The sequence below is a fragment of the Leucopleurus acutus genome (genome assembly GCF_964270905.1).
Source record: "Leucopleurus acutus genome assembly, chromosome: 5".
NCBI lineage: Eukaryota > Metazoa > Chordata > Mammalia > Artiodactyla > Delphinidae > Leucopleurus > Leucopleurus acutus.
The window spans coordinates 143245249-143269513 of NC_139147.1; the positions used below are offsets into that span (position 1 = coordinate 143245249).

Consider the following 24265-nt stretch of genomic DNA (forward strand, 5'->3'; position numbering starts at 1 on the left):
TTAAGAACTAAAATGAAAGCACTTTGACACCGTCATCCTTCTCCATCAGGAAATAGTGAGAAACCACTGTTATGAAGGAAGAAAAAGATCAACTGTGTTAGAGCGTTTCTGTCTATAATCTGAACAAATTCCATGTAGAAAATTCAGAATCTTTTAAACTAAAATACCCCCAGTGGGTCCTTTTGAGCTGGTGTGTGATGCTTATCTCCAGCACTAACACAGTCGTCATGGTAGTCCACTAGAAGTTTCGGTGAGGACGCTTCTGGTTGCCCCCATACCCTGGTCCTCTTGGGAGGGAGTGACCCGGGTCTTCCTGAGGCATCCCAACCCTGCACACCGGGACAGAAGAGCAAGGCAGGACTTCGGGTTGCATTCTTGTGCCAGGTACGTTCCGGCTGAGGGAGTGTAAGTGGCCCACTGGTGAAAGCTGGAGAAGCAGCCCGGGGAGGGGGACCCGAGCCCTCCTCTCGCCGCCCAGCAGAGCGCCGAAGCTGGCAGGGGGGCGGGCCACATGTGGCCGCAGTTATTACCCGCGCCCGACAGCGTGGAGTTACACGCCCTTGGACCGCCGCCAGAGGCCCTTGGCACCTGGTCTGAGCTGCCGCCACCCGGCCCGCTGGGGCTGCTTTCTCGGCAGGGAAGGTGCGGGAGGGCTTCGTGGGCCGGGGATGTGTGCCTCCTAATTCCTGTGTTTGCCTCTGGGGACTTTCCTACTTTACTGCTTTGACTGCAAAGAAGAAAGGGCATTCTTTCTGTCCCTTTAGCTTCTTTCCTTTTTAGTTTTCCAGTTTTACTTTTTGCTCCTTATGCCAGGATGACTGCATGGGTCTGCTTGACGTGGTCTGTATTTTCTCAGACTTGCTGCCAGGGACTCTACCAGCGTCTTGCCAAAGAAGTTGTGCAGGATCACAAGACAGGATGTCATCCCCGGGGTCACACCCATTCTCTTGAGCCCAAGACCACTTGCGTGCCAATTCCTGCTTATCTGCTCCCCTCTGGCTGGCCTCGAGCCAGTTCCCTCACCAGTCTGTGCCTCCAGTTTCTTGCCTGGAAGTATTTTTTAGCGATACTAAGATGAGGTCTCTCATAGGGCTGGCATGGGGGGCAAATGAATTAATATATGTCAAATGCTTAGAACAGAATAGGGGTGGCAGGTAGCCCGCGGTAGATGCCCCGTGATTGTCGCTGTTAATACTTGTTGTATTCCTCTTTTTTAAAAAATTTATTTATTCATTTTTGGCTGTGTTGGGTCTTTGTTGCTGCACGTGGGCTTTCTCTAGTTGCGGCGGGCGGGGGCTGCTCTTTGCTGCGGTGCACGGGCTTCTCATTGCGATGGCTTCTCTTGTTGCGGAGCACGGGCTCTAGGCACACGGGCTTCAGTAGTTGTGGCGCGTGGGCTCTAGAGCACAGGCTCGGTAGTTGTGGCTCACGGGCTTAGTTGCTCCACGGCATGTGGGATCTTCCCCGACCAGAGCTCGAACCCATGTCCCCTGCATGGGCAGGCGGATTCTTAACCACTGTGCCGCCAGGGAAGTCCCTGTCGTATTGTTTTCGTTTGACTTGACTCTATAGAATTTCCCATCATCTTCTAAGGCATCAGTCACATCAGGATATGCCTCGCCCACCTGTTCCCAAATAACAAACAAGTCGTCGAATATAGAGTTGTGTCGTTTATAATGTATAAACCCTGCAGCATGGTACATACACTTGTCATCTCCATTTCTCAGGTTAGGAAACTGAGGCTCAGGAAGGTGAAGTGACCGTAGTAAGAGGCAGCGTCAGGCACTGAGCTCCCGCCTCTGTCTCCTGTGCTCCAAGAAGTTGTATTTTTGTCCTAAAGTCTTCCCACAAGTAGTCTCCTTACCCTAGAGCAGGGCTTTTCAACCTCAGCACTGTTTCTAATTTGGGCCAGACAGTTCTTCGTTGTTGTCTGGGGAGGAGGAGGGAGCTGTCCTGTGCACTGTGGGATGTTTTTTGTTTGTTTTTGCTTAATTTTTATTGGCGTATAGGTGATTTACAGTGTTGTTAGTTTCAGGTGTACAGCAAAGTGAATCAGTTTTACATACACATATATCTGTTCTTTACCATATTCTTTTCCATCATGGTTTATTACGGTGTATTGAATATAGTTCCCTGTGCTATACAGGACAACCTTGTTGTTTATTTTATATTGTTTTATTTTTTAATTTTTATTGGCGTATAGTTGATTTACAATGTTGTGGTAGTTTCAGGTGTACAGCAAAATGAATCAGTTATACATATACATATAACCATTCTTTTTTTTTTTCCATTTTTAAAGTCTTTATTGAATTTGTTACAATATTGCTTCTGTTTTATGTTTTAGTTTTTTGGCCGCGAGGCATGTGGGATCTTAGCTCCCCAACCAGGGATCAAACCCACACCCCCCGCATGGGAAGGCGAAGTCTTAACCACTGGACCGCCAGGGAAGTCCCCATATATCCATTCTTTTTTAGATTCTTTTCCCATATAGGTCATTATAGAGTATTGAGTAGAGTTCCCTGTGCTATTCAGTAGGTTCTTATTAATTATCTGTTTTATATATAGTAGTGTGTATGTGTCAATCCCAATCTCCCAGTTTATCCCTCCGGCCCTTTCCCCCTCGGTAACCATAAGTTTGTTTTCTACATCTGCGAGTCTCTCTCTGTTTTGTAAATAGGTTCATTTGTACCAGTTTTTTAGATTTCACATGTACATCATACAAAATTTCTCTTTCTCTAACTTACTTCACTCTGTATGACAGTCTCTAGATGCATCCACGTCTCTACAAATGACCCAAGTTTGTTCCTTTTTATGGCTGAGTAGTATTCCATTGTATATATGTACCACATCTTCTTTATCCATTCATCTGTTGATGGACATTTAGGTTGCTTCCATGTCCTGGATACTGTGAATAGTGCTTGCAATGAACATCGGGGTACACTGTGGGATGTTTAGTAGCATCGTTGGCCTCTACCCACTAAATGTCAGTAATTGCCCCCAGTTATGACAGCTAGAATCTCTCCAGACATTGCCAAATGTCTCTTGGGGGGCAAAATCAGTGTTGGTTAAGAGCCACTGTCCAAGATTAAGGAAGGTGGAAGGGAAATGTGGGAGGATGGGGGTTCTGGGTTGACCATCACTTATGAAACATCGTGTGCCAGGCAAGTTGCAAACAATGTCTCTCGTTCACCAACAGGAATTCTAGGATCATCTGCATTGTCCTACGGGACACTAGGACTCAGAGAAGAAACAAAAACTCTATGGTCCCTAACATAGCAAGTGTCAGAAGAGGGATTCAAATCCAGGTCCATCTGGAGCAAAGCCCATGCCATCCCATCACTTCCTCACACGGTTTTCTGCAGGTTCAGGGCATTTTAGTTCTTTTTAGGAACAAAGGAAACTCACACGATGAGGATTAAATTGGTTTCAAAGCTTTTTGAGGCCACTAGTGAGAGTGTCTACCTGTAAAGTATCAAGCAAATAAAACAAAAAAACACTTCTTTGCAGCAAAGTATAACTGAGTAAGTAGAACGTTACTTTGTTGCGAAAGAGGTTACATTCTGGTGTCTTTACCCTTGAACTTTCTCAGATCTCAGAAGAATGGCAAAAATTCCCATGTGACAAAGAGTAATTTCATCATCATCTTTTAAAAATATTCCACCACAGTATCCCCCCTGTTTTCTGTAAGGACTGGTACCAATGTGATTTTCAAATATATTTACAGTATATAAGCAAAGAATTGTGTATCTGAGATGATAAACATTTTAGTGGTCCTGTTTTAATCCACTATGGGTGCAGGAAATTTGAACAGATAATAGAATGTCATTTGTTAGTGCAATAATTTCTTTTTAAGAATTTTGGAAATCCTGATTGGAAGTGGAATATGGGACTGAATCATTTGGTGTGGAGATAAGCTCTTCAGGGACCTTGGTATTGTGATGTAATTAGCTTCATCTACACGCGACTCCTGAGGCAGGTTACAGCATTTGTTCACTTAACGCCTTCCATTTCGGATGCCTCTCAGTTCACATCATTAATAAGCAGTTAGATGTGTCGGCCCGTTAAGTGATTTTAAGGGAGAATTTATTTGAACCTGTCATAAGCTATCTTAGTATGTCCTAGAAAATCGTGATCTAAAGCACCGTCTGTTACAAACGTCACCTAAAACAACCTATGACATAATTTTCGACCATGTTCCTTGGAGCAAGAAAGCATATTATAAAAATGAAATGTAGGTGTTGAACGTGTCATAGTCCCTTAGGAAAATATGACAGCACTTCCTACGGTAAAAGTCGGTCTCCGGAATAATTTCTCCTGCTGGCCGAGAGCCCAGACAGGTGTAGCTGCAATACAGAGTGATTAGTGGGTTCTCAGCCTCCCGGTCTCTCTTTTTAAGGCCCAAACTATCTTGTCAAATTTAACCATGTCTTGAATCAAATCAGTGTTTGGAAAATTATAACCGTGAATTAAAAGAAAGGGAGGTAACAATCCTGCAGTTCTCAAATATGAGTGAATAGGCCCGACCGGACCACACCCAGTGATTTACTTCCTAAGGAGGTGGAAGGTGAGAAGTTAAAAAGCTGTGGGTTTGAGTGAAGTAAGAGTAATGTCTATTCAGCCATTTAAATCTCTTTTGTAATAAAATAGACCACTAATACGAACCTGCTGTATAGCACAGGGAACTCCACTTCGCTGGAACAGTGGAAACTAACACAACATTGTAAAACAACGCCACCCCAGTTAAAAAATAAATCTCTTTCGCAAAGGCTGCGAGTAGTGTGTTGTTTAAATTTCCCAGTTCTAAGGTGCGGGGTTCCCCGGCCCTGCTGTCCCCTTCGGTTCTGGGGAAGAGTCAGTGAGTTCACGGTGTCAATACTAAGCCTTTGGCGCAGTCCTGGGCAGTTAGTAAGTGCTCAGTAAATGGTAGCCGCGGTTACTTCAGCTCTTCCGGTGCAACTCTGACCCCTTCTGCCAACTAAAATCCACTGCCGAAATTCCGTGGGAGCGGACGCAGGCTTCCGGGGAGCATAAACACCGCGCCGCCTGGAGCTCTTAATGTATTAAGTGCTCGACAAGGAGCGCATTTAGTGAGGACCTGAGCAAAGGGCGAGGCCGACAGAGTCAACGGTGCCAAATTGACTCAGCAGATTGGGGTTCCGGGGAGGTTAGGAGAGCAACAAGACATTTTTATGTTTTATGTCAAGGTGTCTCGAATGTTGCCTAGTGTGCATGGGAATTATCTGGGGATTTTGTTAAGATGCCTGTTGGGATTCGGCGGGCATTTCTGGGGGGGGGGGGTGGAGGGGAGTGGGAGCCTGCGTTTGACCCGGTTCCCAGGTGGCGCTGATGGTGCGAGCCCGGGACCGCACTTTGGAAAGCAAGGCTTTCTTGAAGGACTTAAAAAGCAAAGCCTTCCCGGCCCTTCTTTTGTCCCCTGCCTGTCCTCAGCACCTGTTGCATGTGTGGTCAGAATAGCAGGGATTCTCATAACCCGGCCCCAGCCCTCGGCCAGGATCCCGGGTGACCCGGGCAAACACACACTCCTTCAGGGTCACGGGCAGGTTACTGAGTCAAGACTGCCAGAGCCCGCCGCGCCGTTTTCCTCCCCTCCCCTCCCCCAGACCCGGGACTAATCTTGGAGCTTCTCAGTAATAACAAAGCCAGCAGCAGAGTGAGTCAAGACCATTTCAAAGCAGAGTTTTTCTTGTTTGGCAATTACCTAATTTCAAAATGCGATTCACAGATTTGCAAAATCCCCTGTGTGTGGAAACAAACCGCTTCTCCTGAAAGATGATTAAAAGCAAGATTCCCCCACCCCCACCCCAAACATACACACACACTGGAGGCGACTGGAAAATTAAATGAGCGGCAGTACGGAGGTCCCCAGTCCCACGCTCACGGTTGGAGGCATGTAAATGATATTTCAATAAAGGTCCACGTGCGCGCGCGCGCATGCGCAAACGCCCGCAGCGGAGAATCTGGTTCTAATTACTTGTACTTTGGTTGAACTTTGGCGTTTCCTTTGACTTTCTCCCTAATGTATGAGAGCTGTGGGCCTTGCGATCCTGCAGTGAATCCACAGAAAAAGGAGGGGAAAAAATCCAGACCGGCTCTCCTACGTGCCAACAAAAATGAAACCCAACTAATGTTGTGACCAAATGCAACACTTTGCTAGTCTCCGTTAATTAGCTGAAATTACTCCCTCCCACAGGGTCCCGGAGCTCAGGGCTCAAAATTCCCCCGGGGCCGTGCAGGAAATGCCTTTTGCTTTACAACTCCTTTTTCTTTTAAGGCTCTGCTACCCAGAGAGTGCATTAAAATGCTGTCTTAATCATCGAAAGTTCTAGCGAAAAGGCAGGGCTTTCATTATGCAGGATGCCTGCCTGATCGCCTCTAAAATCCTGAAGTCTGTCAGCATGGCTTAGCCCGCCATAAATTAGTTCTCACAAAGAAAAACATAGTATACTGGGCCTTCTCTTAAAAATGTTATCTGCTACTTAATCTAACCTTTAGAAAAATGCCAAGCATGTTAGGAATTGTGAAGGGCGCTATTGTTAGAGGCTTTACGTGTGTTTAAGTGACACTCAGGTGTGTTGTAACAACAAGGACATTTATACTGTGTTTTCTCAGGTGAGTTAATTTGCAAGTGCCAAGTCTTCTCAACAGGCAACAGCATTATTATTATTATTTTGCTTTTATTTTGGGAGTGAATTAAACCCCCAGAGTTGTGGCAGCGTTTAAGAAGGCTGTGTCACTTGGGAGTGCCGGTATTCTGCTTTTGTACGGTGTCTCGGCCGGTGGAGAGTTCCTTTGGTTTGCTTTTGTTTTGTCTCCAAACAGCCTCCGAGTTTATGGAGTCCTTCAGAGCAGTGCTTCTCAAAGTGCCAGCCGCGGCCGGGGCCAGTTGCTCTGCGGCCCACTGCCAGTACTCGAGGAGACAGGGATCCGTGAGAGCAAATGCTTAGAAACTTGTACAGAAATTCGGCAGAGGAATTTTACGTCTAAAAGATCCTTTTTTTCCCTCCTTAAGTTGTAGCTTGTGTTTTGAGCATCTTTTTCTGAATTCCTTTTTTCTGGAGATTCATTTTGTGTGTCTTTTTTTCCCTTAGGGATTTGTTTTTATTGATTTTATCAATCTGTGAGAAAAAAAGAAAAAGGTCCTTTACCATAGATAGTCTGAAAAGCACTAATTTAAAGCAAATGGCTTCCTCCCTACTCCCGGAATTCTGCTGCTGGTTGCTGGTCTGGACCGAACTTTGAGGAGCATTAGTTTAAAGGCAAACAAGACCTGTAATGAATGTTTCGGCGAGGAAGGTGATTCTAGCTTTGGGTGCCCTAGTGACAGCCACCTTTGAGTTGCAGGGTTGGAGAGGTTTAAAATACGGGCTGGAAGCTTCTGTCAGTGCAGGTTTTGGATCGCTGTCTCCTTTGGCCAGTGGGCAGCCCAGAGAAGCCCCCTCAGCGCTTCTGGTGCTGGCGCTCCTCTGGGCAGGGACCCATGGAGCCAAACATCCATCTCGCCCTAGCGACAGAAGCTCCTGTCTTGGCCATTCCCTAACAAACGGGGCAGCGCATCTGGTTAGCAGTTTGGATGCCACCTCGGAGGTTGCTGCTTGTTGGGGACGCAGTCACTAAACAAAACTCAGTAAGACAACAAGTAAGCAAGGAAATAAATAAAAGCAGGAGGCAAAGAGCAGATCGGAATTAGTCCTCAAAGACTGCTTTTCCCTGAACTGAAATCACGGCAGGATGGCTGGAGTGCGGTTGTTTTCTTAAATGACACAAGCCTCTTTTCCCCCCTGGGAAGTCTAAAAACTGCTTTCTTGGCCTGCCTGAGATCGCTGAATGAGCTAATACAGGACATGCTGTCTGCTGGGCCTGCAGGGTTTTTGAGCAAAAAATTCATCATTCCATAGACTGATTGTGCTTGCCTGGAATAAGGCACAAAATGTTTGACGTCTCTCAGGGGCATTTGATGAATCTAACTCTCATTTAAAGGGACTAATAGATTATTGATTTAAGCAGGACGACAGCGAACAGATCAACGGCAGGCACTCTGTAGCTGCCTTTAATGCCAGAACTGAGTCGTGAAGGGGGCCCTGGGCTATCCCCGTGCCTTGTTTCCCACTGTCTTTGGGGCGGCAGTGATGGGGGCACCAAAGGGCAAGAGGAGCACTAATAAACTTGGCCAAAGTATGTTTTTGCTACATTACCAAAAAGGCCAGAGGTTGCATTGAAGTTCAAATCTGCTATTCCACTGATGCCATATCCTGGTTGTAACCCGAGAGCTTGCTTTGGCGTGTTTGCTTAAAGCTAGCTTTGGCAATCTGACGGTACCACGGAGATTTTTCTTGTTTGCTTTGCATCGTTCTCAGCGTCACGGGCCACACAGAGGAAATGAAGGACCAACGTTGATCTATTTTGAGGGGATATTTGAATATATATAGTCAAATCGTTAATGCTTTACCACCAATGGGAAAATTTTGCCAAAGATGATTATTTCTTGTCATATGTAAGTCTTTTCTATATATGTTTGTCTGGGATGCACATGTGGCATTTGTATGATTCACGTTACAAACCACAATAGACGGAATCAATTCATCCTTCAAAACACAGCCTGGTCACCTCCTCTGGGAAGCCTCCCTTGATTTCTCTGAGCTGAATAAGGCTTATAGCCCTCTCTGTCATATCGCATCATATCCGTGTTTCCCAAACTGCTGCAATTTGGATTCACCTGGGAATACTTTTTTAAAAACACTGATGCCTGGCTTCCACTCCCAGGCATTCTGCCATAATAGGTCTAAGATACAATCTAAGCATTAGGATGTTTAAAAGCTCCCCAGGGGGCTACCCTGGTGGCGCAGTGGTTGAGAGTTTGCCTGCCAATGCGGGGGACACGGGTTCGTGCTCCGATCCAGGAAGATCCCACATGCCGCGGAGCGGCTGCACCTGTGAGCCATGGCCGCTGAGCCTGCGCGTCCGGAGCCTGTGCTCCGCAACGGGAGAGGCCGCGGCGGTGAGAGGCTCGCGCACTGCAAAAAAAAAAGCTCCCCAGGTAGTTCTAACACACAGCCAAGTTTGAGAACCAGTGTATTATATTTTAATTGTTGGTTTACTCTCTATTAGGCCAAACTTGACGAGGCTAAGGGATCATACCATGTACTGTCCATAGCGTGTAACACACACTTGGTATGTTATAGTCAGGGAATTAAATGTTTGAACACACCGGGCTTCCCTGGTGGCGCAGTGGTTAAGAATCCACCTGCCGATGCAGGGGACATGGGTTTGAGCCCTGGTCCGGGAAGATCCCACATGCCGTGGAGCAACTAAGCCCGTGCGCCACGACTACTGAGCCTGCGCTCTAGAGCCCCCACGCCACAACTACTGATCGCGCGTGCCACAACTACTGAAGCCCATGCACCACAACAAGAGAAGCCACCGCAATGAGAAGCCCGCGCACCGCAATGAAGAGTAGCCCCGGCTCGCCGCAACTAGAGAAGGCCCTCGTGCAGCAAAGAAGACCCAACGCAGCCTAAATAAATAAATAAGTTTATGGAAAAAAAAAAAAGGATTGAACACACCAACATCCATTGTACAAATATGGGAAAACACTACTAGTGAAATAACCACAGCCTTAATAAAAGTCCAGAGCCCTCGCTATTGATTGCTTCCAAATAGAACATTTTCATCCGTACACTTGTTGAGGGAAAGTTTTCTGATTCACTCTTTGGTTATAAGTGACTCTCATCTATAGAAAAATGCTTTCGACTCTGAGGTCTCCCCACCTGCATGTGCTTTGCCTGAGTTTCTCGGGGATTAGATTGCCTGCAGTTCAGTTTCCTCTCTTTGGGAGGGGGAGATGCTGGACCCCTTCAGTACATGGATTTGAAGCTGCATATTTATGGAAATTACCACCCACGTTTGAAATTCAGGGCATAACTCTGACAGCTGAATCCAGACCTAACAGAATTCTATTTACAACCTTCCTAGACAAGCCAGATTAGCTGTTCTACACGAGCCAGTAGAACATGAAAATACACTCTCCCCACATTGCACACAATGTGGGATTGCTCCTTGTGGTGACAACACAGCTCGGTCCCTAGGGGGGAAGTAGAGACACACAAATAAAACCAATCAGAAAGTTCTGGGAGGCGTTTAGGGGAGGACTCACTTGTGCTGATATTAGGAGCGTAAATTAACACAGCCTTTCTAGGACTCACAACGTATTCTTAAATAGCCATAACTTTTGAACTGATAATTCCACTTCTGAGAACTTAGCCTAAGGAAATAGAGATGTGCTGAGATTAGCTACAAAGATATTCATCATAATGGAGCGTTTGCAGGAAAAATATTTATTGACAAGGAAACAAACTCATGACACAGTACGTTAAACAAAGTCCCAAACAGAATCTACAGTATAATTCCACTTTTTAAAGTAAACAAACCAACCAAAAACATTTATACGCATAGTAAAATGTTTTGAAGGGTAGATGCCAAGATAACAGTAATTTTCGCTGAATGAAAGGATTGTGAGTAATTCTGCGTGTGTTTTCTTAGGTTTTTTTTTTTTTCAGGGCTCCAGAAGCATTTAATTTTTTAACATCTCTGAAATCAGGCTGTGTCTCACAAGCATTGATGGCTCATAATTTAATTGGCAGTACTTTTTTGTCTTTCTTAATGATACATAGAATAACATGCAATTTTATAATCTGTGGTGACTCAGGATCAGTGACACCCAGTAATAACAATAGTAACAACAGCAGTAGCAGCATCTTAGATTCTTTTTATTGCAATATAGTTGATGTACAATATTATAGAAGTTACAGGCGACAGTATAGTGCTTTACAATTTTTAAAGGTTATACTCCATTCATAGTTATTATAAAATATTGGCTCTATTCCCCGTGTTGTATCCTTGTAGCTTATTTTATATTGTTTTCTTAGATTTTTTAACAAAGAGCGATGTATTATTTTGTACTGCTTTCTTGTTGATGCCATTATGACTCATTTACTTTCAGTGAAGCTGATTGGTTTAGGGGGAGGCATGCTGTTGCTTTTGTAGCTTGATAGCTGATCTGATGAGCTCTCGTGACATCTTCGATGCCCACCTTCCTGTACAGCCCTTGCCACAATTGTGCTGAGCTACCCAGTAAAGACAGTACTAGATTTATCTACTAGACCTGCCCAACTCTAATGAATTCATTCCAAGATTCTTCTGAATTATGACAATACTATAATTATAGTTGATTCTATTCCAAAGGGATAATTAATTAATTTTAAAGGAAACCAATGAGTATGTGAAAGCTACTTGGTTTCTAATTTTACCATTTAACAAGGCCTTAAAGGGCACTTAGAAGGGCACTTAGGGCTTGGAATGAAGACAAATAAGGAAAAGGGGAAAAGCTCATGTATTAATTCAACAAATATTTATTGATTCTCCACCTACTATGTGCCAGTGTCCCTTCTAGGCCTGGAACAGAGTTGTAAACAATTCATCTGAGTTCCTTGGTTTCACAGGACCCATACTTGGGGGGGAGTAGCACAGGTAGAATATAAAATTGTACACAAACAGACTTTCTACATTTAGACACTAGTTAAGGTATTATAGAAAACAAAATAAAATGAGATATAGTGACCAGACGTGGGAAGGGGCCTTTTATTTAGAAAAGTCACCCGTGAGGAGGTGACGTTTGCTCTAAGATCTAAGAGAGAAAAGGGACTAGACGTGTGAAGGTCTGAGAATTTCCGGGTAGGGAGAATGGTCAGCGCAATACCCGTAAGCTGGTACGAGAGCTTGGCCTGTTCAAGAGATGGAACAGAAACCAAGCGTTTAGAAGTCAATAAATGAGGAGAGTCACTGAATTCAGTGATGTTACTGAAGGCCCATATCCTGAAGAGCCTTGCGGGGCCCAGCAAGGAGACTGACTTTGCTCTCATCGGTGGCTGCTGGAGCGTGTGAGGGCTCTCGGCAGGTAAGGGAGACAGAGTGATTTTAACGTTGGAGCAGTTATCTGACTGTGCGTGTGCAGAGGGGACCCTAGGCTGGGAGGGTGGGCACCGGGAGACCAGTGCAGAAGCTTCTGCAGTAACTGGGGTGAGAGATGCTGCTGGGTCTGGCAGCAAGATCTCAGACAAGGATGGATTAACAGTACGTGTAGGGGGCAGAGCTGACTTGCTGAAAATTTGGCTATCGGACAATCCAGTGGGTAGAGTAGCTAATCTGGGAGATGGTGAACAGTGGAACAACTGGAAATTTTATACTCTGGGAAATATGCTGTGTATTGTAAAGTGATTGGAGGTTGGAAGATTCTGGAACATTATTTGACCACTTTCAGCCCCTCCCTTCCCCACTTCCTCATCCTTTATGAGCAGTTTTGCCTGTTATAGGAATAGGGCCAGGTCTTGCTTTGACATTGAGCATAAATCTGGAGGGTAGGGATGGGAGAATACCTAGATCTCAAGTTCTATAAATTCCTATTCCTCATGGATTTTGGGTGGTTAAATAATGAGATGGGGGATCGTGTATTTGTAAGTCTAGACTGAAAAGCAACGTCAGGCTATGCCATCATTAATGTAATGCAGTGCTTTGCAAACATTAAGTGTACGTTCAGTCACCTGGGGGTTCGGTTAAGAGGTAGATCTGACTCCTCGGACTTGAGCTGGGGCCTGACAGCGCATTTTCTAATAAGCTCTGACGTGGTGCAGGCGCTCCTGGCCCAAGGAGGGCTCTGAGTAGCAAAGGTCTCGCCGCCACTGCTGTTAGTGAATCTCGGCTCTGGCCACGTGCTGACGGCCCTTTCCGTGTCCTTGTTGAATGGCTGATTTGGGCATTTTCTTCCTTTGTCCTAAGGAAAGTTCCTTTTGGTTAAGTGAGAGACAGGGTCAAGCGGGTCATTTCAGAGACTCTAATTGAACTGGAAGCTAGGGGGAACGAGAGTCGAAAGAGCCCTGGGTGTGCAGGGAACATCTGACTTTGTGTCTTGGCTTTACCACTGCCCAGTGGGTCTTGGACAAGTCACTGCACTCCCTGAGTTTCTGTTTCTCTTGGAGGTAAAATGGTGATAAAATCATCTCCCTCACGGTGCCACGGTGCTCTGCAGATGAGAGAGGCGTAGGGGATTGCTTTGTAAACTGTCAATACCACGTTAGAGTCAGGATCGCCCTGCAGTGCCTACACTGGCAGCTCTTTTTGTGGGCCTATCCTTGCTATGTTATTGCTGAATTGGGGGCAGAGGCCTATGAACTCACTGGTGAAAAAGCAATGAACTGAAATACGCTTTCTCTTTTTCCTCCCCCTTCCCATCTCCACCGTAGCGATTGAAACGCAGAGCACCAGCTCCGAGGAACTGGTCCCGAGCCCTCCGTCTCCGCTTCCTCCCCCTCGGGTGTACAAGCCCTGCTTCGTCTGCCAGGACAAGTCATCGGGGTACCACTACGGGGTCAGCGCCTGCGAGGGGTGTAAGGTGAGTGCCCAGCTCCAGGACTGGGCTGCTTTGATATCTTGTTGCGTCACCTCCAATCGGTGTGGTGCTCTGGGTTGTGTGTGATGGCTTCATTTCTTCCTTAGAGCTCATTAGTTAATTCAGAAACTTCTGCAAATGTCTGATGGGAGCCAAATGTTCCAGGGCCCTTAAAATAACCCGTAACAGTTCTTTTCAGGTCGCAAGAGCCTTTTGAAGGCGTCCTGAAAAGCATCCCCTATTTCTCTTTAGAACATGCCGTCTGGTGTCTTTGTAGTTTTATTTCATTTTTAAATATGACTGACAATCCCCTGAATCAACTTGCAGAGAATCCAAGGTTGAAATGGGGATTTATCTTCTGGCTGTTTCCTCAGCCCTGTGGCCTTTGAATTACAGTTTGATTTTCAGCCTGTGGGGACTTGCTACTGTGTGTGCGTGCGTCATAAATTCAGGGGAGCTGGATTTAAAATTCCAGCCTACAGAGTCATGGAGGCTGAACATGTGTCAGAGAGTCTATGTGGCTGCTTTGAATCAAACTAGACAATCGTAATCGAGTCCAACAGGCTTAATTAAGTGAAAGAGCTTCTTATTTTTTTTAGAGAGAGAAAAGAAACAAAGAATGACTTCACAGGCAAATCCAACTCATCCACAGATAGTCTTTCAAAGGATCTGCGGCTGTCTTGAGCCAGCCCTTCCCTAGATAACACGGCTTCTCTCTGTTCCCGCCGATGGCAGTTCAGGTGTGCTGTTGTTTTTTTTTTTTCCAGGTGTGCTGTTTATGCATCAAAACTGCGTGATGCGTTGATCACTGCAGACACGTTGGAGCATTACAGCCTCCTTCCCTGCCCCCAGCTGCTCCAAGGCATTTTGTATTTAGCTGAGCAGAGTTAGCACTTACTGCGTGCGTGGGTCAGGAGCCAGTCCTCAAAAGGAATGGCTTGAGACCACAGCCTTTTTATTTATTTATTTTTAACTTTTTATTTTATATCGGAGTAGAGTTGATTCACAGCGTCGTGTTCGTTTCAGGTGTACAGCAAAGTGGTTCAGTTATACGTATACACACATCTATTCGTTCTCAGATTCTTTTCCCATTTAGGTGGTTACATCATATTGAGCAGAGTTCCCTGTGCTGTACAGGAGGTCCTTGTTGTTGAAACCACAACTGTTAATTTGGCTTACAACTCATGGGCCGGTGCTCTCGGCCAGGTTCCTCTGGGGGTTTCGTGTGGTCCTAGCCGTGCTCCACACGGACCAGGTCCACCGCAGGTTAGCTGGTGGGCTCTGCTTCTGAGGGTGCTGCCGGTTGGTGGGGGACCTTTCGTCCCGTCGGGCTGGCCCCAGTTATTTGCAGGCAGGGTTCCAAAAGAGAGAGTCGGGCTACACGAGTCCTCCAGAGGCTCGGAAGGGACACACTTGTGCTTCTGACACATTCCAAAGCAGGTCAGAAGGCCAGTCTGTACTCAACAGGTAAGAACATAAACTCAACTTCTTAGCAGGAGGAGCTGCCGAGTCACAAGATAAGAGGCAGGAATACGGGGGGAGGACAGCTGGGGCCGGTTTTGCATTCGGTCTCCCGCCCAGCACGTCTGATGGCCTGGGAACAGAGTGGACCGGGACCTGGGACCCGGGACCCCAGCTGCACCTCACACACAGCCTGACACATCCTGGGTGCTGAAAGATACAGCTTGAAGCACCGCCTGAGTGTCAGCCCCTCAAAGAAATTATGCGAGGTTTCCTTCCTTTTCGAATCATTTGAATAAACATGAATTTGTTTACAGGGTGAGGCCGGTTTGGAGAGTGTCCGCCTGAGTGTCAGCCCCTCAAAGAAATTATGCGAGGTTTCCTTCCTTTTCGAATCATTTGAATAAACATGAATTTGTTTACAGGGTGAGGCCGGTTTGGAGAAGTTCATTACAGCCTTAGGAATATCTCTTCTTCTGGGGTTGTGTTGGTTTGAAAGGAATGCCCCTTCTTCCAGTAGCCTCAGATATGGTGGTCAAGGAAGAGAACACGGCAACCAGTTGGCAGCTGGATGAAAAGCAAAGCATCTGTGCATCTAATTAGTGCTTTATTATTGGTAACCCCTCGCTGAACCTACTTAAATTTATCCTGAGATCTGGGAAGGTTTCAGCAGAATCCCAGTTCACTCCGTCCATTGGTTGTGCAATCTATAAATAAATCATTGTCTAGTGCTCATTTGGAAGTTAAATGAAAAGACACTCCTTTATTTCAAAAAAACTTTGTCATCTCATGACCAGAAACCTTAATGAGGGACGTTACAACTCAGTTTACCTGCTCCTTTTATGTCCTGGGAAAAGAAATTATCCAGCGTGTCTTCTCGTGCCAGATCCCAAACCCTACCTACATATTAAGCAGTTTCACACTCTGTAAAGTACAGACTGTTTTAATCACCTCTTAGTCAGCTAATTCCCTGACCTCTTGTTTTAATTTGGGATTCTGTCTCTTTTTAGGAAAAACCCCAACAAAAACAAAACCCGTAGCAGCACAAGCAAGTTTGATGAACTTGGTAAAGCTGTTCAGAGTCCTGTTGGGGTGTACCTTTTTAATAAAGAACTATAAGCCCAAAACAGTCAGATGAGCTTGCCAACCAGTTGTCCGACTAAAGGGTTTTTGAACTATGGGTGGGTCTCTGAAAATGTGGACTGCCTTTCCCCCTGGTTGTTGAGAAAGACTGGTCTGCATTTTGGCTTGCTGGGAAAACATGACAAAATTCATAGAACTGAAAAACATGAGAAAGCAAAAGTATAATGTGACAGCCAAAGGAAAAACTATATAACTTAAAAAAAATTAAATATAACTTTTGTTATCATTTTAAAAATTACCAACACAATGCAGAATTTATTGTATAAAAAAAATAGAACATTAAAATAACCATAGTTCTAGCCTGGGAGAAAAACCCCTGTTAAACCTGTTTTTCTATTAGTATGTGCATCTTGTTATTTTTGGTGTTTTTTTACAAGGATAGAATTTTATGTTGTATACTGGTTTTAACTTTCTTTTAAAATTCAGTAATCTTTCATGACCAAAATTTAAACAACTGCATAGTTTTTATGGCTGTGCCATTAATGTGGTTTATGGTTATATCATAATATATTTCATGAATCCCCTGTTGTACAATTGAGGTGTTCTCAGTGTTTCTCTACTATAAATAATGCTTTAATAAATAGCCTTTATGTTTATCTCTGATAATTTACTTAGGATAAATTAGTAGAAGTGGAATTTCTAAGTCAATGGCTCTGTACATTTTTAAGGCTTAAACGAATTGCCAGGATGCTCTCTAAAAGAGGTATATCAATGTGAGCTCCGTTAGTCTATAAAGAGTTAGTATTATTGAAGACTATCTGTTAGAACTCTCTCCCTGTGATTATGAGGTAACACATCAAGAAACAACTTCTCTTCGGGAATTCTGCCTATCTTTAGTTTGGTTGTTTATAATGGGCCCCGGGCATGATACCATTTTGGGCTACAGCACATACACCGTGGGCCCCCAGTTGACCTATAAGGGCTGACCCATCCTTTGGCTGGAGATCAAAGATCACTTCTGTGGGCTGGGATCCCCTGCTGTAAAGTAGGATTCCCAAACAGAACCCAATTTACATCTTCAAAAAGGAGTATCCACAGTAGCTTCCGCCTGTCATGACCAGAATGACCGTATTGACTATTGTTTGGGGAAGAGAACGTTCTGTCTCCCTAGGGACCAAGCGGCAGTATTAGCCTCAGAATTTAATGAATGGGTTGTGGGCTACCTCTGGGAATGGCCAGTGGCTGCTGTGTTGACACAGCATCACCATGGCATCATAACCACTAGCTGTACCATAGTGATGTCCTGTTAGGGGATTTCCAGCTAAACAGGACAAATGGCAAATTTTTATAGGGGACAAAGGGTACATAAAATGAACACGTGGTATAGTTAGCCAAGAAGGTTTCATGATATAAAGTAATAAAGCTGATTTTCAGGTGTCTTTAAGAGACAATCTCATTGCTCATAGCTAGAATTTATGCACAGTTTTGGCCTTTATCCTATTTACATTTCCATTTTTGTAGCTTTCAAAGAGTACGGAATCTAGCGTGAGAACACCAGGATTTGAATCCTAGCTAGGCTACTTGCTAGTTTTGTGACCTTGGGCAAGCAGCATCTTTCATTCTCTGTGTTGCTCTCTTTTCTCAATTGGAAAAATGGAGATAATAATACCACCTACCATCTAATATTGTTGTGAGGATAGAATCAGTGACTATAGAGCATATACTTGGCACAATAGTAAGTGGTATATCTGCTTAGTTATTGTTTGTACTGTCATGAAATAATTATAATTACTTTTGCACACAGTCATGTAACATTGGTTATAATCTCAGTATTCCTTCTTGTAATGTTCTTTCAGCAATTCCCTATTCCTTTGTGCCCAAATCAACACTGCCTCTTTCCTTCAAGACTCAGGTTAAGACCCAGCCATTGCGTGGAACCTCCCCTGATTACCTAGTACAGGAGTTGTTACAAATTGATTCTGTAAAGAGCCAGACAGTAAATAGTTTAGGCTTCAAAGGCCATATGGTTTCTGTTACAGCTACTCAACTCTGCCATTGCTGCATGAAAGGAGCCATAGACAATATGTAAATGAATAGGCATGGCTCTGTTCCAATAAAACGTTATTTATAAAAACAAGCAGTGGACCATGTTTGGCCCTTGGGCCTAGTTTCCTGACCTCTGCAAAAGTACATGGTGATATGTCCTGTTTTTAGTTTCTAAAACTCAGAAGCTGATGGCCCAAAGCATTCATGCCAGAGGCGGCAGCAGCTGTTTCTGGTGGACTGTGGGCCTAGGACAGCTACTCGCCATCCCTGCCTGCCCGGGCGCCATGGCAACAGCTTCAGGACCACTCTCCCTCTCAGTTGTTCCTCCACCTCTCATTCCTGCTCAGCTCGCACCTCCTTGTCAATCCAAAGCCAGAAATTAGCAATTTCCTTATAAGTGAGCTACTTCCAGAAACACCTGGCACCTTACTTTGGAGCGGTTTGTGGGATGTATTTTATGATCTTCCATATCAGTTAGCTTTTCCTGCCTAACAAAAAGCTCTAATGCTTGTTGGCTTCAAACAAATGGCACTTATTATCTGTCACAATTCTGCACAGAGCTTCTTGTCTGGGCTGGCTTGGCTTGGGCCAGGTGGGCCTAGGATGGCCTCACACACATGACCAGGGCCTTGAGAGGATGACTGGACCCTCTCCCCATGTTGGGGCTCTTCACCCGTGAACCTAGCCTGCGTTTGTTTATGTGGTGGTGGGCAGGTTCCCATCAGTAAGACAGGACAAGCACCAGTGTGCAAACCTCTGGTTGCATCACATTCGCTAGTGTCCCATTGGCCCAGCGTGGTTAAGCCTGGATTCACTGGGTAGAGAAGTGAACACCACCTCTTATGGGGAAAAGTGGCAGAGTCACCCTGCAAAAGGGTGAGGATGCCAGAGCCGACATTTCCTGACATACCTTCTTGTATTATGCCCTGGTTTTGTGCAGAATTCTCTTCCAAAAACTGTTCCAGGGCCACAGTGCTGGGCGCCAGAGATGCAGCAGTGGATGTGACAGATAGGTTCCTTCTGGAACAAGGGCAGAAGACAGGCAAACAGTTTAGAGTTGGAAGAAAATGAATAGGATGGTCTGGTAAAGAATAACGGAGGGGGACCTGATTTGATAGGGAGGCAGGAGAGAGCTCATGGCTGCGAAGGAGCCGGCTGTGTAATGGGGTATTTTAGGTCAGAAATTGAACTTGGATTCTAGGGCCGTTTCTTCCCCTCTTTGTTGTGTCCATTAACTTCTCTGGGCTTCAACAAATCTGTGAAACTAAAACAAATCCACAAGTTTGAACTCCGTCCTACGCCAAATGCAAACACTACAACAGTGAACCCAGTAAGTGCACTGATTTCTTGTTAGGAATAGCTTGTGTGGCGTGGGAGTCCCTGGTGTTTACAAGTCTGGGGTGAGTAGCGGGGGAGGAAAAAACTGCTCTTGTTGGATACCTTCTCTGTACCAGGCGTGGGGACATTTTATACTCACATTTCATTTAATTCTCACAACAGCCCTCCAGGGGGTTAGGCTTTATGACCACCATTTTAAACATGAGAAAACTGAGGTTCAGAGAGGTTAAGGAACTTGGCCAAGGTCACACAGCTGGATTTCAATCCTAGTCTGGAAAATTCCTCACTGCTTCAGCCACACTGATGTGTTGTATTCCAGTGTGTGTGTTGTATTCCAGTTTGGGGGTTTCATGGGGCAACAGATGAAAAACAAAAACAGGTGGGAGCGTACTTCGAAAGGGAAACAACCCTATGGTCTTGATCATTTCATAAAAGAAATGACATTTTACATGAATAAGTAAAAGAAGGAAGAGCTTGCAAGGCAGTCTTTCCCAAGGAGGGACAGTTAACACACGGGCTCCACCCATGGGCACACTCCCAAATGGTGCTGAGTCCTTGTTTTCTCCGCTTTGCCCTTGGTGGGTGGAAACTTCCCATCTCTGAGCCAGCGCCCAGCCCACGTGGGGAGCCCATGAGGCACAGAGGGATGCTTGAACGTGGTCACGCTGGTAGCCTGCTATTTAAAGCAGCCTTGAAGAGTGTAAACTCCACCAGCCCCCTCAGTCCCTCAGGGCTCATTTCATCCATTTTCTTATCTGCCTTTGTTTTCCTTGCCTCTGAAGAAGGAGGCTCTCATCTCCAGGACAGCATTCGGCCACTGGGCTGGTTTGGGGTTTTTTTCCTGGCAGACGGCAAGTAGTATGCTCAGTACAAAGAGTTTTGCAATCAGGAAGATGGATGTCTGCACTTAATTTTAGAACTCTATTAAATACTATAAACGTGCTTGGTGATTTTATTTGACCGAGGCCATTTAAGATGACATTGTTTTTTTGTTTTTAATCAGCATCCATAAACATGAACATTATGCTCTGTTTGGAGACCGTTCCGGTCTCTGCCCGCCCTTCACAGTTGCTTCTGCTTAGGGGTTTGCTGCAAGATCCAGTCCCAAGAACAATATAACACACTAAAGACAGTAACAAAAACAGGACAACGTCTGCATGCTGTAGTAGCTAAAGCTGAATTATGAAGCCTGCCATCAAGTTCATTATTTCAGTCCTTGAACCAAAAAGAGTAGGTCCCCTCATAGGCCCAAAGAGCTGTCCTCCTTTATAAAACTGGCCAACAAGGGAGAACTTATTTATTCTCTCATTGATCAGACATTTACTAAATACCTTCAATGAGACAGGCTCTACGTACAGAAATTAAAAGTTTTTATGTATTTTGTTCCCAGTGTTGTGTCCCAACGTTTAGAAAGTACATAGAACAGTGCCTGTTAAATAATAGGTACATAGTAGATATGTACTGAGTGAGAGGATGAGTGTATGTACGGGCAAGGAGAAAATTAGTGCACGTGCCGTGTGCTGTGACACTTGGAGTTGCAGGGCTTGACGGGTGCAGAGAAGGAGACTCGCATCCCTCTGACACTTCCAGGGAAGGCTTTACAGAAGAGGTGGTTTTATGGATGTGTGAGCATTTTCCAGGTGAGGCAGGGGAGAGGAGTGTTCCAGGAAAAAATTAAAGACTAATCTGAAAACAAGGGAACTTGGGATAGTCCGTGAAGAATTGCATGGCAATGTGGAAACTTATCCCTTCTCTTAAGGTTGGTTTTGCACAGCCCCGTGTAGGCATCTGGGGATCAGCGGGCATGAAAGATGCTCAGAAGGGCTCACTGCTGTGTGTCCTCAGAGCAGCCTTCTTTGGCACCCTCATTAGGTCCTTCTCTTTCACGTGTTCTGTTGTTCTCCTTTGTAGCACTTAACCCAGCTGTAGTTAACTTATTTTTTAATTAATTTTTGTTGGAGTAGAGTTGATTTACAATGTTGTGTTAGTTTCTGCTGTGCAGCAAAGTGAATCAGTTATACATAGACACATATCTGCTCTTTTCTAGATTCTTTCCCCATAGAGGCCATTACAGAGCACTGAGTAGGGTTCCCTGTGCTCTACAGTAGGTCCTTGTTAGTTATCTATTTTATACATAGTAGTGTGTATATGTCAGTCCCAGTCTCCCAATTTACCCCTCCCCTCCCTTGCTCCTTGGTGACCGTAAGTTTGTTTTCTACATCTCTGACTCTGTTTGTTTTGTTGTTTTGGTTTTTTTTTAATTTATTTATTTATTTTTGGCTGTGTTGGGTCTTCGTTTCTGTGCGACGGCTTTCTCCAGTTGCGGCAAGCGGGGGCCACTCTTCATCGTGGTGCGCGGGCCTCTCACTGTCGCGGCCTCCCCGGTTGCGGAGCACAGGCTCCAGACGCGCAGGCTCAGTAGTTGTGGCTCGCGGGCTCTAGACCGCAGGCTCAGTAGTTGTGGCTCACGGGCCTAGTTGCTCCACAGCATGTGGGATCTTCCCGGACCAGGGCTCGAACCCGTGTCCCCTGCATTGGCAGGCAGATTCTCAACAACTGCGCCACCAGGGAAGCCCCTCTGTTTCTGTTTTGTAAATAAGTTCACTTGTATCATTTTTTTTAGGTTCCACATATAATCGATATCATAGGATATCTGTCTTTGTCTGGCTTACTTCACTCAGTATGACAATCTCTAGTTGCATCCATGTCGCTGCAAATGGCATGATTTCGTTCTTTTTAATGGCTGAGTCATGTGATTAACTTATTATTATGCAGCTGTTTGTTTGCTCCCAGCCTCTGTCACACTGTAAACTGCAGGAAGACTGGGGCTGGTCTCTTGTCCGAGCTTTATTACCAATGCCAACCGTAGTGCTCTGTGCATAGTAGGGCCTGAATAAGTGTTTTAAATCATAAATTAGATCTAATTCTACAGTAATTAATATAGTAATAAATGACATGTAATAAACAAGATTTAATTCTATGTAATGCACATAGTGGTATAATTTTATATATTCTATCTAATCATATAATGAATTGCATCTAAATACATAGGGTTTGTGATTATATATTCATGAACATTTTTATGAAATTTGTGAACAGGACAAGGCCTTGGGTGGCCAAAATCCAGCTCATTTCCTTAGTAATTTCTGCTTTTCACCTCAAGGTTAGTCCTTCACTGCAAATGATATGTTCTTTTTGATACCGTCTTTAAGCGAACTCTTAAGGATTAGCAACTAGATCGATATACTCAAAAATACTGTGGGCTCTAGTGCTTTAAAAAAAATAACAATCTCAACATCTAGAATCTACCTTCATATCTAGAAACATCAAGACAGCTGAAATGACAGTCTGGCTATTTCTAGTTTTAGTTCCTACAGAAGGAGAAAACACTTCTGCTGCTGGACAAATGTTGTTCTAACTTGAGAAATCATTTTGGATTGAAAAAGCAGGAAAAATCTGTCTTTTTATTCCTTCTGATATAGGAATAAACAGGAAGTGGAGGGTGAATTCTGAATTCTCCTGCAGCCCTATATTTGTTTTCCCATGTTGGCTGAGTGAGAATAGTTTATTTAATTTGGTGGCTTTACGTGGCTTTATAAATCTTTTAACAGTTACAAGTTCATAAATGCTTGTTTAAATTACTTTGCCTGCTTGTTGTTTAAAAATATCTAGAACACTCTCATTTGCTGTTTTTTTAAAACAAGCCTCAAGTCTGTAATTTTTGGGAAAGCTTTCTCCCTTTGTCATACAGTAGAAAAACAAGCTCTGATATTCATAATTAACCTGTTGACTTGAAAATGGCTTACTCCCAATGATGTCCCAAGTGTATGTTTCAAGGAGTTTTGGTCAATGAAAAAAATTAGCAAAAAATCAACAATGTTTCTGACTTGAAGCCAGTGTGGAGCCACCAGGGTTTGGGGGGGGTGCAAAATAAGTTACTTTTACAAAATTCCTGGAGACCATCATCTAAAAATGAATTGTGACAATGTATTATAATTTCACCAAACAAAAACAAGAATGTATTTTTGTCACAGAAATAAAAGTATATGGTTTGGGGTTTCCTGAGAGTGATAGAATTATGACAGAAAATCATTTCTGTTTAAATAGATTTTACACCATCATAAGTTATGATTGAGTTACTTTGGGGAGATGAGTGTTTCCGCCATCTCCCTAAACCTTTTACTGGAGCGGTTAAGTAGGGAGCTTTAAATTCTATATTTCCTTCTCCTGGTTGAAGTCTTGGAAAGAAGTCATGAGGAGTGGAATCACCCGGCAAGGGCACTCTTGTTTGGTTTTTTAATTTAATTTTTATTTAATATTGGGGTATAGTTGATTTACAATGTTGTGTTAGTTTCAGGTGTACAGCAAAGTCATTCAGTTATACATATACAAGTATCTATTCTTTTTCAGATTCTTTTCCCATATAAATTATTACAGAATACTGAGCAGAGTTCCCTGTGCTCCATAGCAGGCCCTTGCTGGTTATCTGTATATCGTAGTGTGTGTATGTTAATCCCCAGCTCCTGTTTTATCCCCTCTCCACCTTTCCCCTTTGGTAACAAGGGCGCTCCTGTTTTGCCAGCCCCTGTATTGCTCTTCCCGAGGGCAAGGCTGTGCGTCCCTTGTCTGCCCTCTCTGTATGGTTGCCTCTCTCCTCACCTGCAGACCTGTATAAAATTACAGAAACAGGAAAAATACCTCACACTTATACTGCCTCTAAGTGTTTCTGAAGCACTTTCACCTTATGGAATTCAGTTCAGCTGAGCTTTGCTGCAGTTAGGAAAAAGCCCTCCAAAGTGTGCCACGTTTGGTACAGAATTTCTTCGTCAGGTAACCATTCAAGGCCTGTGTCCCCGGCTGGTCCCTCCTCTCTTGCAC

The 24265-nt window shown here is 44.5% G+C and overlaps 1 protein-coding gene across 1 annotated transcript in view; it reads left to right on the forward strand.

Moving 5' to 3' along the window:
* The window catches only part of RARB (retinoic acid receptor beta), a 185907-nt gene that overhangs the window by 18650 nt on the left and 142992 nt on the right, over positions 1-24265 (forward strand). The window contains exon 2 of the mRNA XM_082840503.1: positions 13314-13462. Coding sequence (XP_082696629.1) covers positions 13314-13462 — 149 coding nt within the window. The remainder of the gene's footprint in view (positions 1-13313; positions 13463-24265) is intronic.